Below are 14889 nucleotides of genomic sequence, written 5' to 3'. Positions count from 1 at the left end.
GCTTGTTACTAATGTCTTCTTTGGTATAATACTCTTCTCCGTGCTGGGGGTGGTGATTAAACAGCTGTCCTGATTGCATCCATCTGAAAACAGTATTGTGGATGCACAAATGTGTGTTGGTGTCAAGTCGAGGGAAGACTGCCCTCCAGAACATCATCTGAAGGCATCACAGGTGCCTGGAGGCAGAAAGAAGCAAATGACTGTTAAAAGCCTTTCAGTTTATCTGAGATCCCAGATCCCCAAATAGTGTCTCCCAAAAGAGCGGAGCTGCTGATGTCAAAGGAGGATGAACAACCTACAAATACATCTGCTTGGACACTTGCCTCCTGACAGCCACCATCAGTTTTCTCAGCAATGCCACCAGGATAATCTGGATGCTGCTTCCCTTTCGAAATCAATTGTGAATGGTATAGGTTATTGGCAGAGGTCAGATATCTGGGTTTGGTCTCAATTATCTTCTTGATTCTTTTGACCTTGAAGAGGAGATTGGAAACAGAGCAGTTGTTGCCAGAGTTATTGGGATCAAGTGCTGGTTTCTGCTGCATTCTTCAAATGGCTCGTAGATTGCCTCATTTCAATGAAGCAACAGGGAACAAACTGTTCCAGCTTCTTCTTGGTTGCGCTGCAGACAGTTTTTCTTTAAGGAATGGGCATGTCTGGTGCTTCAAAGTCTCATCTTTCACAGTGAAAGGCTAAAATACCCTCCCAGATGTGACACGAGATGCTGAGAGTCGAATTCTGTGGCGCTCCTTGATGACCTGAAAGAAGCCTGAAGCATTCTGTTACACCAGGGAGGTGTTTACCCTGAATTCTAATTACTGAAGCCTAAATGTCTGTTATCTCAAGGGGGTGGTGATCATATTTCATATGAATGTATGGAGAGGGCAATGACACTTTGAAGATTTGCATAATTTCCTCGGAGAGGCACATTATTTTGTTACAGATAGAAAGTGCATGTGCTTTGAGCTTGCCACAATACTGCGACCTTTTCCCTCAGTTCAGAAATGGTGAACTACAGTGCTTCTGTAGTTTTATAGTTGTTTATCTTATTTTTTAATCACTTAATGTGCTGGAGCTTCTAGGGCCTATGTTGGCCCAAAGCAGATTCCATCAAGATTGGCAGGAGAGGTCTGCAATTCAGTTTACTTCTCTCACCACCAAAGAAATTGCCATGATTTCAGTTAATCTCAGCTGCAAAGTTGCAGCAGCTTCTGTTGTGACTTTCTGAAGGACTTGTGCCACAGGCAGTCCTTTTCTGCATCCTGTTTTCATTCAGTGTCATCTCCTCGGATAGCTTTCATTACATGACCCCATTGTCAATGTCTGCACCCAGCTGATGGCTGTAAGCATGAGGGACAGTGCATAGTTACCACTGATGAGAAATTTTCTCCACTAAAGTAGATGCCTGAATTGATTTCATCTGTCTGTACTTGAAGAAGGGAAACAGGAGACATTTCTGGAGGAGCTGATGTACAGCTCATGCCACATTGCAACTGTCTGCAAACAAGACAAAAAGTAATGTTCAACAGGTCTTCTGAGACAAGAATACCATGTGTTTATAGGAGGAGCAGAAACCCTTGTGTTAAAGATGATCTGGTGGGGACTGGGAAGGGGATGTTGTCTCTTACTATTTGGGAAAGCCCCCTTCATGCTCTGGATTTAGATGGGAAATCAGGCATCCCAAATTATACTTTTTGTCCACATTAGAAAAAAAGGGCTGTTTTTTACCATTAGAGCTTCAAAATATTTTATCTTGGAGGATGACTGAGGTAGGTTTTATCTCTAACTTTCTGACTGCTCAGTTTGTGTTGCAGAAATCTGTACGAGCTAAAGGGACATAAAGTGTTATTCTGAGTTGTCATAGATCTACCATTAATTCCAGTGAGAAATTTGAGGCAAATTTATAAGAAAGGTCTTTCTCTATAATTTACTAACCTTAAATAAAATTTCCTTTCATTCGTTATTTTTGTGCCATTCTTACATACTTTCACCCTTAAATCTATTGCTGTAAGCATCTTTTGTGCTCTGTAAGCTATAGCCCAGAGAACTACAAAGCAGTCTTTATATTTCCTCTACCAACCCAGAAATTTGGCTTGCGGTAGATTTTGGGTCTCATTTGGGCCTTTTAAAGATTTTACCAGCGGATTCATAATTTGATAATTGGCCAAAGGCTCTAGAGAGGAAACAGGCAGCTACACTCTGTGAAGGCAGAAATGGCTCTCATTTCCATGAAAGTGGGAATTTTTCATTCCTAGGAATGGGGAAAAAATGAAGAGAAGATCCAGCACCTCACCAGGTGGCCCTGCCCTTGCTTAGTGAGAGAACAACGAAGAGGCATCAAAGCTGTTTAATTTTCCCAGGTGGTGAAGAGAGAACTCAGAAGTGTGGTGAGGGCACAAGAAGGATGTGATGAAGAATCTTTTAGTCCTTCTGAAGGTTTTAGGCTTGAATTTTGGAAAGCTAGGAATGAGAAAAGAGACCTTGGGCTTCCAGTTATACTTGCAAGGCAAAAGATGTCATGATATATGAGGGCAAGAATGACAACTGATTTTGTGGCATTTAGATGCAAGTGAGTGTCGAGCAGGACTGAGGCATAGGCTGCTTGAAGCAGAAATGGATCCAGGCTTCTGCTAGACCTGCCTCTTAAAGGACATGAGATTGGATGATTACACTGTCACTCACTTGCCCTCATAGTCTGTCAGACCTCCTGGCAATCTGCACAAACCCTCCCTCATTATTGTCTTATTTGCCCAGAGGTGGAAAACTACTTGATTTTTGTTCTGCAACCAAAGGTGCAGTAACTTGGAAGACAAGGAGTAAGTGTCATAAGCCATACTTAGAGTGCATGCATGTACAAGTGCACAGGTCAGGAATGCGATTTTACCCATTGCAAATCTGGTTTCCTGTGTGAATGCCATCACATTTACTTACTGTTGTGTCTAATGGCAGACCATTGCAAAAAATGGTAAGAGCTGGTTTCTTCCATGCTTTAGAAAGTATCTTCACATATGTGTACATGTCTGTAGAGTCTTCACAGAAATCAGACATTTCAGGAGTAGCTTAGAGTATATCTGCATGGACAGAATCTTCTGTTTATGCTCCATGCTTGCCAGACACATGCCAGCTCCCAGCCAGCTCCATTTGGAAAGCTGGAGAACTGCATTAGCATGGCTCTGTGCCCAAGTGAATATAAACTGCCTCTCAGGAGGGCTTGTTCACTCAAGTCAAGAGCTAGGAGGAGAGCTGTGAGCCAGACGCATGACTAGTGGCCACAGCCCCTCTTTCCCGTGTCATCAGGTGCTCAGGTGCATGTCTATCACACCATGGAGATACCAGTGTGTTGGGCATGTGTCAGAAGAGTGGCTGTGGCTCCTCCAGGAGACCAACCAGTGAGGTTGTGCACCTATCACTCCTAAGGATCTGGCATTTACGGTACATCCTGTTCACATCTGAAGGTGAGAGAAGGTGGCTGTGGGCTAGACACTGTTCTGTTGGGCTGAGTACAGCCTCCAGAACACAGGCTGGCCATGCTGAACCTGCAGCTCCTATCTGTGGCCGTAATAAACTAAGCTAGCTTGTAGGTGGAAGTGGGCTGAGCTGTTTAAGAAGCATTTGCACTCAAAGAATAATAACTTTGTGCTGCCTGGCTCATCAAAATGTGAAAGTTTAAGACAAATCAACTTGTGGTTCCCATCCTTGTTAGAAAGTCAAGGTACAAGCCTGAAGGACCTTCAGCCACATCTGCTCTTAAGAGACGGTAAATACCAGATCATCACTGTCCGAGACCAACCATGACAGGAGCTGCAGGCTGCTGATGTGGTCAGATAACGGCAGCGATCAGGTTGCCCAGACTACTCCAAAGCTCTTGCCTGGCTGATGGGTCTTTGCCATTGCACAGGGCATAGCACTCATGTTCAAGTATCTTGTGCTGAGTTCAGCTTCAGCTTGCTCTCCTGCTCTGTCCTAAGCAAGGACTTCAAGGACTGAGAGGTTTCTACAGAGACACCACAGGTGATGATAGCAACTGGTGCCTGGAAACATTAGCAAGGAAAATATGCTGCAGTGGAGTACAAAGCGTGATTTATGTGCTCCTTTCAGATAAAGGAGGTTGAGATAAGTTGTGTCAGCTGACTACTGTGGTGTCATTCATAAAAGAGATCCCAGAAAATTTTCCATGCACAATTGCTTCAGACTCCCTTGGCACTGATGCTCTTCTACCATGTCGCTGTTTCCAGAAAGCTCCCTTAGCTAACATTGTCTGCTGGCAATGTGTTTTCCATTTGCACTTCAGTGTTTGAAGTTCTGTATGTAATCTGCCCTGTGTGGGAGAGGTCCCTGTTGCCTTTCAGATGCTCTGGCATGCTGGATGTTTCAGGACAACTGCAGGCCCTTCTTTTATGGCACATCATACCCATGGAATGGGTATGTTTGCATTTGCAGTTGACCCTGAAATTGTCATAAACACAAGCTCAGTCTAGGCAAAAAACAAAAGCAAGGACCTGTTTGAAACATATGGAGAGACAGCACCATTACCAAGAAGGACACAGATGACAGAAAAGAAAGACCAGTCATAAGCTGCTTGAGGTGATATTTTAATGGCAGTTCCCATTTACACACAGATGAGAAGCTGTAGTTTCTTCCCTAATGTTTGTGGGCATGTATTTGACACTGGCTCTCAACCAGCACTTCTACACATCAGGTTACAAGAGGGATTGCTGGCATGAGGAAGAAGGTTTGCCTTCACATCCCACCTTCTCCACAGAGTCACCCTGTCTTTCACCATGATTTCATTCTTCTTTTCCCACTTTCCCTCCTGACCAATAATTTCTTACTTTTCAGTCCAGTTTGCAAGTTTTAACCTTTCTTGCACTAGATTATCCTCTACTTTCCCTCTTCAGAAATGCTCCTGTCCATTTGATAAGGTAATCTTATCACTTGTATGTCCAGAGAGCAGGCTTCTTTCAGGATGGCACCAGTGCTTGGCTAAGCCCTGGACGCTGTGAGGATAGACAATTTCCTCTGCCATGCAGGACAGGGTTCAGATGCAAAAAAGGGGACTTCGAAGTTATCAACCTTGTATTTTATATAAATGTGACCTGCTAACTGCACATATGTAGGACTAATGTAGCAGGGCCAGAAATGATCTTCTAGGGACTGGATGCAATAGTAATTAATCACTTCGGAATCATGGTAAGCATGGAGGTGAGAGATACTGTGACACTGCTGGTAAATGCTGTTGGTGTTGGCAACTATTTCCAGGGGGAACAGTGGGTAGAGAAAAGGAATGGAGGAGAGTTATTGAGAGATTGATTTTCTCTTGCTTAAATGTGGTTTCAGTTGACTTAAACCAGACCTAAACATAGCCTTATGTACTAGATCGGTTTGTATCCATGCCTCCCATTAAAATGACATACACATCTGTGTATCAGAGACTGTAGTATGGTGTGGATATACTTGCTGGGCTTGCTGCCATCTCTAGGGGTATTTGGCTGACTTTCTAACAACTACAGTCCAAGTTATAACTTACAACAAAAAGTCCAGGTTGTGTTTGGCCCATACTTACTGCTGCCAGCAGAGATGGATAAGAAATATTCATTCAAAGCAGAGTGGAGCCATTTGCTTTCTGAAGAGAGTGAACTGAGATGGGCCTTGCTTTGTATTGTTTCCTGTTCCTCTTAAAGGTGTCATGTTTGTTCTGGAAATGATCAGGAACTTCTGCTCTTCTTTGTTGCAGCAGAAGCATGGTGCATCCTGTGCGTGTGGTTGGCATTGGCAGCAAAGCATTCTTGAATGAGAGTTGTCAGGTCTGGCATTTGCTCCTGTTGGTAGATCTCTCACATCCTCATCATTTTAAAGTTATGGAGAAAAAGAAAAAACCATCTAACTTCTTTTGTTTCCTACTTGCTGTGTTGTTGCTCCAGGGTTTTTCTGTTGGGCTGCAAATAGGGATACTTCAGAGCAGAATCACTTCAGTCCTTCTTTGGGAGTAACCTGAAATGTGCAGTTCTCAGTTTTGGAACCAGTAAGCAACTCACACAGTTGCCAAGCAGTGATCTCTTTCACTCCCTGGACCCAAAGCCACAGTTATGGGTACGACTTGATCATAACTCCTTAGCAGATTTTTAAAGCCTAATGCTCGAGGTAACTGGTGTCTGTGCTCTCCCTCTGCATAGTTTGGAAAGGTTAACTACAGGGTAAAGGAAGACCAAAATGAAGGCATTGCAGTTAATAATTTATTCTATGTATTTTATTTCAAGCAGATCATTAAATGCTCATATATATACATATGTATTTTTACTTATTCTCCAGGCTCTGTCAGCAAGTAAGTCACCATCTGAAGTTTGTTCATGAAATATGTGGTGTAAAGAATCAAGTGCGGGATTACTGTGGGTTTAATACATCTCACTTTGTGCTCTATTTGTTTTGTGATTATGTGACCTCTGTACTTTGGGCTTTGATAGCTAAGTGGTGATGTATGAACTCAGCTGTCTGCCTGCCCTCTCTGTTGGAGTTACCCTCTTTAGTGCAGGGCTAACAGGAAAATGTGTGCCTATAGTCATTTACCTCAGTTCAGTCTCACCTTTATCATCAATTTCAACAAAAAAGACTTTGCAATGAAACTACTAGAGGCAGACGTTCCATTCTGCTGACCCTGCTGCAGTATTAACTGCCTGTAATAGAAAGACGGAGAGAAAGGCTTGAGGAGGTACCAATTTACCACAAAAAAGTTAGCCAGAGGTTGTTTGTCAGAGACTTTAAATGAACTAGGGAAATCTGCCTTTTCAAATGAAAGCTAAATTAGAATTTCACACAAAAAGTCTTTGAACTCTGGAGCTAAATGGCACTAGCAACTCTGAGCATTTCAGTGATGTTAGGAAGGGAATACAGAGAGTCCATGATGTCATTTGAAACTTCAGATTTTCTCATTGATTTTAATGAAGACTTGATGCAATGCTCCTCATTTATGCTTCTGAATGAATGCAAAAGGAGTCAGTGGCTTGGCAACAAGCATTCCTACTCATGGCTGATATTGGAAATGACTGCTTTGACTTAGCAACACAGAAATATGCACTTTCTTGATGCTCCCTGGGTTGATGGTGGCCACTTCAGGCTGTGCTTACCCAAGGCTGGGTTTCTTTCTTATTGGCTCTTGTTTCAATTTAATTAAAATGTCTCAAGGTTACATTTTCACTTTAACATCCCATTCTATTTAATCTTAATGTGTTAGAAAGAAATATAATCTTCCTTACATTCTTACCATTGTGTATTGACACAGAACCTGTCTTTCTAGTGCATTTCTTAACCATTAGCATCACCATTTCTCTTTTCATCAAGCAGCACTGCACTCAGTTCCTCCTGTTCTGCAGCAGACCTAGACTGGTATCAAAACCCTGCTATTTTTTTTTTTCCACAGAGACACAGGGGAAAACTGTTCCTTTACTTTACTTGTCCTTTTACTCTATGTGCAATCTCTGCCTAGGTTAAATTTCAGCTGCCCAGTCTAATACCCTCTTTTCTAGTCCCTTTGCCTCTCAACTATCATCTTCCAGCTTTCCCAAAATGCTGCCTCAGAAGTTGTCTGTCTAGTTCCTCTGATTTTCCTTAACCCCTCAAATCTCTTCACCAGCACCTCTTTGCTCCTTTTACAAGACTCTTCAATGTTAGCTGCCCTAACGCAGAAATGGCTTCTCATGCAAAGAGAAACATTCCCATGAAAACAAAAATGTTTCATACCAGAAGACTGCATTCACTTAAGTACAGAACTGATTTTCCTGGTTGACTCAGGAAGCTTCTTCTAATTCCAGATCTTGTCCATAAATAATCTCTTCTTAAGCTCAAAATTGTGCCATAAGCTTATATTGTATAATACATTGATACTACCTACATGCATGTATATCAATGTTTTGTTAACACCAATAATACAGCAGATGGAATCCCCTTCAAAGTTAAAGCACATGACTGAAAATCCTGACACATCCCCTTTCTCTGCTCCATGGAATAGGCTGTAGATTGAACCTGTGTTCCCCCATTTTGGTGTTACTTCTGGCTTAAATCAGTATTGCTGCACCATGAGCCACCCGAAAAGACTGTTGAACAATGCAGAACTCCAACATGCTTTCAGCCTGCAAGCCCCCTGCATGGGTGATGAAGTATGTTTGCAGTGGGGCCATACATCTCACTGACTGGTGGTCTTCCTGGAGACCAGGAGACAGGGGAAAGGATTCCCACCCTCATGAAACCCCCAGAAAAGGAAGGGTAAACATGCCTAAAAATGGCAGATTGCTTGACTGAGCACAGTGCTTCCTTACGGCTTTTCCCACTGCCTTGGATTACTCTGTGGCAGGCTTGCTTCCCTCTCCTATTTCAAAAGGGAAGAAAACCTCAGCTGAAAAACAAAGTCATAACAAAAAAGCAGCAGGAAAGACCAAGGGATGCTATTAATAAAGTGAGTGCCCTTGCCAAGAAAGGCAGAGTTTTCCAGCGGCCATTTTACCACCCCTGTTTCTTTATTAAACTAGGCTGGTTTTTAATGAGACAGTCTCATTGTGCAGATGTGATCCCGGGGTCTGAAAACCCTCCCATGTGTTTTGTTTTGCAGGAGGCAGCACAGGCACCTCCCCGACAACCTCCAGCACGGGCACTCCATCACCATCTGCTTCCTCTCACCTTCTCTCTCCATCCTGCTCCCCTCCAGCCTTTCATCTGGCCCCCAACACTTTCAACGTGGGCTGCCGGGAGAGCCAGCTTTGCAACCTCAACCTGTCTGATTATCCTCCGTGTGCCAGAAGCAACATGGCTGCCTTGCAGAGCTACCCAGGGCTGAGTGACAGCGGCTACAACCGGCTCCAGAGTGGCACCGCTTCTGCCTCACAGCCCTCCGAAACCTTCATGCCTCAGAGGACTCCATCCTTGATCTCAGGAATGCCAGCTCCTTCCTCCCTGCCCAGCAACAGCAAGATGGAGGCGTACAGCGGCCAGCTGGGATCCTTCCCTAGCTCCCAGTTCCAGTATGTCATGCAAGCAGGCAACCCTGCCTCCACCTCCTCCTCTTCACACATGTTTGGTGGTGGCCACATGCAGCAGAGCTCCTACAATGCCTTCTCCCTGCACAACCCTTACAACCTCTATGGATACAATTTCCCTGCTTCCCCCAGGCTGGCGGCGAGCCCAGAGAAACTCACCACCTCCCAAAGCACTTTACTCTGCTCTTCCCCATCTAGCGGGGCCTTTGGAGAGAGGCAATACCTTTCCACAGGGATGGATCACGGGATGCACATGATCAGCCCTCCCTCTAGCAACCAGCAGGCAGCCAACGCCTGTGACAACAGACAATACGGTGCGGTTCAGGGCTCCTCCTCACAGATGTCTGTGCACATGGTCTAACAAGTCATGCCTATCCTTGGCATTGAAGGCAGCTGGACCTTCATCGTTTCCAGGGATAAACCCATCCCAGTACCTTTTTGCCTTCAAACTTGTAGTAGAACTAGTATTGTAATGATAAATAAGAACATAAGTCATCTAGGTATGTGCCACAGAACCCTGTGGAAAGCCTCGACTGACAGCAGTCACAGCTTGTTGTAGTCCAGGGCCTCCAGACCTGGCATGAAGTGTCTGCTCTTTCTGGACATTGCAGAGAGAAGGGCATGACTTTAATGAGAAGCTGGAGAGAAGCATCTGAATATACGGTTTATGCATTAACTCTCAGCTAGTGTGAGCTCTCAGCGTCAAGGGAGCCATGCCCCTGTGCTGTCTCCTCCAGGTGTTGAAGAAAGGCAGTCTTCCCAAGGCTTCATCTTCTGAAGCTGCGCTGCCCATGGCTTTAAAGACCTCCCCTTTCTGTGACCGTTCCTCACACTGGAATGACTCAGCCCATTCCTGAAGTGAACAGTGGCCCTTGGGTCCTTCTGCCACTGTAGCACAGGAATGGTGCTGCTGGGCTGGATCTTCATCTCCCAAAGAGGTTTCTGCATTTTCACCATGGACTGGCAGTTTCTTTGTGATGGTCAGGCTTACCAGCACCCAGCCTGCAGATGGACATGGGCGAAAGAAAAGGTTTAACTCTCAATTGAGTCTCAGACATAAGCAGGAACGGCTCTTCGGAAAGATGCATGGGGGAGAGAGGAGCTCAGCTCCTGTTGACAAATGGATGACAGCCGTTGTAGGGAATGTGTGACCCATAGCACTCAACCCAGTGGAAGGAAACTCTACAGACTGAGCTCATAGGGAAGAGCAATGAGAAAAGAGAGCTCTGCTCTACAGAAGTGCAGCTGGCCTTGCATGCAAGATTTGCCATAGAAAACCATTAGTATTTCAGTAACAGTGAGGCTGACTATTCGCCAGCCTCCCACCTGCCACATGATCTCTGTTTAACCAAATAGATCGTTGCCTTTTGACATCTTTCTTTTCTGGGTTTTTTTTTTTTTTTTTGTCTTCAAGTCCTTTAAAAATAAGAAAACAATTGTAGCTTGGTGCAAGTTACGCATTTAAGTTGTGTGAAAATGCAAATACCAAGTAACAGAAAACAGATATTATTGAGATTTGTTGTGAGGTGTTGTAGATAAATGTATTTATATGCCTAGTGGGGGATTCAATATTATGAATATAAAAGAGGGCAATAAAAATGGTATGTAAAATATGTATGAAGAAAAAGGTGTATAAAGATTTGCCCTATGCACGGAACTCTGTTTCTAAGTGCCAAGCACAGAATGCGCTAAATAAATCTTTGCAATTGTTCCCTCTGTGTTTTTCTCTCTCTGTGAGACTTCCTTGGCGATCTTCTGGAGACAGACATTTCCAAGCACTGTCCCACATATTTGCACAACAGAGGAAATGAAGACACTGTGCTAACTTGTGAAGTCTAGGCAATATTACAATGCAAATAAAGCTTCCGTCTTCTTGAGAAACTTCAAGAATTGAGTGCTTGCGATTTGCAAGGTGCCCCCCTTCGCCGAAGGGTGTCTTATGCCGAGCTAGAGTTGTTATTTTGATTGCTGAAGCCTAATAAAAAGCTCTTCAGGATAGTTTTTCACAGTCAATGTAGAAAATAATAATTGCAAATAATGGTATAATGTTTTTCTCATTTTAAAATGTCATTTTGGGGTATGCTGTGTCAGTTTTTCATTTGCACTACATTACATTTCTAATATGAGATTGAGACATTAATAATGAAAGTAGTGGGGAAGCTGAAGTCCCTTCAAAACTGAATGTAAGTTATGGCTGCAGAGTTTACAACTTTTCAGTTCTGTGCCTCGTCTGTATGACTGCATTCTGGCTTTTACTGTGTCTATCCATGGATCCTGCCAAAAAGGGTTGAGTGACTATGGATGAGAGAGAATCTGTCCTTCACCTTGTTGTCTTCTGTTTACCTCTGTTTTTAACCCTGAAATAGGGAGTTTTATAGCCTTTGTTATGTCCTGTCAGAGTCTTTCAGAAATAATCTTCAGTCTGTGTTTTGATGTTTGCTGTGCTGTTGGGTTTGACTCCATCCTATGGCAATGACTTCTACAGGTTAATAGTGTGATGTGTGAGCCAGTGTTTCCTTCTAGTGTTTCCTTCTTTCTGCATTAGGTTTCTCTTTCTTCTATATTCTGTTTAGTTCTTGGTTAGTGAGCCCGTATCTCAGATAATAATAGAATGAGATTCAACAAAATCAAACTAATTCTCAGTATCAAAATACATGTTTCTTATCTTGATTAGAACAAGAAAATGAATTTTGTCAAAAATTATCACAGGAAACAGTCACTGAAGAAAGCAAAACACAGGTGTAGAGCACAACCTTCAACGTTAGTGTGAAGAACTGGAATCGCAGTTTCCATGCGTTTTAGCAGGAATCCATGAGGAAAAGCTTCGAAATTATCACCTAGGCTCGTCAGCAATGTGATCTTTCAAGGTGTTGAGCACACTGTCCCTGATCTAGCTAAGCCCTTAGTCCATCCAATTGCCTCTAGTATGAAACTTATTTACCTTAGAGTGAGCATTTATTGACCCTACATATAAGCATATTTATTTAGTTCTTATGTGGCACATATGTGAAATGAGAAAGCTTGGTTAGACTGGTAGTCATTCCTTCATCTTAGCATATGCTTAAGTGTTTTGTTGATTCAGGATCAGAATATTCAACATCAAGACTGAAAAAGAACAGGAAAACCGGCCTGAGAGAGGCTTCCCTTTCCCTGTCCTGAGATATGAAGTTTTAAGTACACAAATGTGACTTGGTGTGAAAGTTACACTGATAGTCTATGAGGATTAAAAACAAGCTAAGAGTGGAATGGGAAAAAGTAGTAAACTTATTCCTTGGCTGTCACTGCTCAAAGCAAAAGTCCAGCAGTGTTTGGAGGGCGGCATAAAAAATAACCGGCTAAAGCACGTTAAAATGGTTTACTTAATTATGTGTACAGGTGAAATCCTCCCAGGATAACACTCCCCTGAGCAGAAAACTTGCTTAAGGCCCTTGATGTTCCCCCAGAAACACAAGCTGAGCACTGAATTTGAAGTGGACCCAGGTGTGACAGGGGTATCTCTAATCAACAGCACGATCCTATGATCAACAGCAGAGTCTATCTCTGGAGCACTGACCTTCTCTTTTTCTGACTCGATGTAGAACTCATTGCATGCTATGTGGGAGAAGGATTAGAAGCCTGTATAATTTTACACTGGTGGAAGATGCTGTTCTTATTCCAGTAACATTCAAAATTTGTGGATCATTTTGGAACCTCTGGCTTTTAGCTAAATAATGTACTTCTCTGCTGCTATAGGGCTACTTTCAGATGCTTTCACAAGCACTCCTAGGCTCTGCTCATTCATGTCTCCTCTTGAGCATCCAGCACTCTATACACCTCAGGGGACTGTTTTCCAGCTGACTGTGTGCAGCAGTGCTTCAGAGATACAGTCGGCCCAAGTGGGGCTGTAAGCAGAGAGCATCAGCCCTTCTCTTAGGATGATGGGGAAGGTGGCGCTGGTTCAGCCAGAAAGACAGGCTGCCTATAGCCATTCTCAGTGAAGATGCCTATGCCTGGGAAGGGCTTTTCCCTCCAGACTGCCCAGATGACAGCCCTAGGGACATGCTGCAGCACCCACTGCTCTCCCACTGTTTCCTTTGTAAGAATCAGGGGGTGGCGGGAGGCATGACATGGCCCCACATTCCCCTCCTCCCTGAGGTGGTTTGTAACATTTCCCTTAGTGTCCGGTCATGTGATGGCACAGTAATACAGTTGCGTTTTAAGCAGGTGTAACTGGACCTGGAACAGGCTTGAAGGAAAGCTGCAGTCAGTTTGTTATATTAAATAGATAATGTAGTCCAGTGATTGGAGACATGATGTAGTTACCTGCATCTGTCCCTCCCAGTAAAGCTGGAACATGTTGCAATGCAATTAACCCAGCAAACTGAAGTACAGCCTACCATCCATTCAAACCGGGGCCAGAACATGGTTTATGTTATGTTTCTATGCAAAGTCCATTTTAGAGAGATATTAAGATTAATTAAAAAGAAGTATGTGTGTGTAAAAGCACTAGATGAACAAGACAGCAAGGATTAAAAGAATGACTTGTGCTGATAGCCAGGGACATGATCAACAGCAGCGAAACTGGTAAACACTGAGGAATGTGTTGCTTTCACCAAAATCACAGCATGAATGTCTCAACAGCAGAAAACCTGCAATCCAGTAACTGAAGAATGGCACCCAGACTACAGCACACTGTGTGTGCCATTTCTCTTACTGTAATCCCAAGAAGTCAAGCTTTACTAGCAAGCTCCACAAAATGAAGAAGGAGAAGACCATCTGCAGCAATGTCACCCAAGATTTAGAGGGGTAATTAACTAAGATTCCAAGGTGAAAGCTCAATACCTGTGATTCCTGAAACATATAAAAGACCCGTCCAAAAGCAAATGCATTATCAGCAGCAAAAAGAAAGCCAGAAGATGAAGTGAAGGTTCAACAACTAGTTCTTTGCCTTCTCCTTTTTAATATCCAGGTCATATTCATCTTGTGAGTGTATAAGCATGCTGTAATACCTGATGTGAAGGGATCTGCCAATGTCCATCTCTTTCAGATCTAAGTTGGTAGACTCATCGTATTGGCATCAATGATCAATATGCATGAAATGCAGCCATAGCCATGTACAAATCAATCAGACATATGTTCAGGGCAGTTTGACACCCTTTGACACTGAGTTTCACCAACGATTTACTTACCATATACAACAAGCTGTGAAGAGAAGATAAAACAAGAAAAGTGAAATTCAAGGGGAATAGCAAAGTAGCTTGACAAACTGAATTTAGCTGTGGAAGAGAGTCACACCTTTAAAGCAAAGTCCTGCAGGAGCAGTTCTGGGTGGGCTGTGGACTAGATGCCCAGTGCTAATGCTATTTTACATTTCTAAGTCCAACAGTTCTACAACAGAGGGAACAACAGAGAGCACCCATGAGTTGCCCTCACAAGGCAAGAATGGAGCTCACAATTTCAACTGAGATTGAATCTAAACCTAAAAAATTCTCTAGGTTCATCCATCCATAATATCTATGTTATATGTTATGTTATCCTATAATATAATATCTATTTTTTTCTCTCTTCAGCTGTTGCCACAATTGTACCACTAGGGAGCTCTTTGATTCAGTTCTTCACTACTTTTATCAATGTTTCCCAGAATACTTAAGCTGAATAGAATGAGATTATTTATGATTTTTAAATATCATCTTCTAATGTATCTCCCAGGACAGCAAAGCAGCGGCCCAGCAAATCTTACTGAACCAGAGCTGCCTGTAACAATCCCAAAGTGTCCAGCCATCCATTTCCATTTCCTGGCTTCACTGGCTTCTCACTGCACTTTTTCAGATTTGCTTCTGGAGCGATTTTTGTTTGTTTTATTTATTTTGCACAGCAATAATGGAAA

General features: G+C 43.2%; 1 protein-coding gene across 1 annotated transcript in view; it reads left to right on the top strand.

Annotated features, from left to right (window-relative positions):
• Nucleotides 1-9384, top strand: part of TBX15 (T-box transcription factor 15) — a gene marked incomplete at both ends in the record, with an annotated part of 93429 nt that extends 84045 nt beyond the window's left edge. Inside the window, one exon of the mRNA XM_080613073.1 lies at nucleotides 8600-9384. Within this exon, the coding sequence (XP_080469199.1) occupies nucleotides 8600-9384 (785 nt within the window). The remainder of the gene's footprint in view (nucleotides 1-8599) is intronic.
• Between the last annotated feature and the right edge of the window lie 5505 nt (nucleotides 9385-14889).

The sequence above is a fragment of the Psittacula echo genome (assembly GCF_963264785.1).
Source record: "Psittacula echo genome assembly, chromosome: 3".
Taxonomy (NCBI): Eukaryota; Metazoa; Chordata; class Aves; order Psittaciformes; family Psittacidae; genus Psittacula; species Psittacula echo.
Note: the sequence above shows the minus strand (reverse complement) of the source record. Positions and strands in the feature narration are given on the sequence as shown.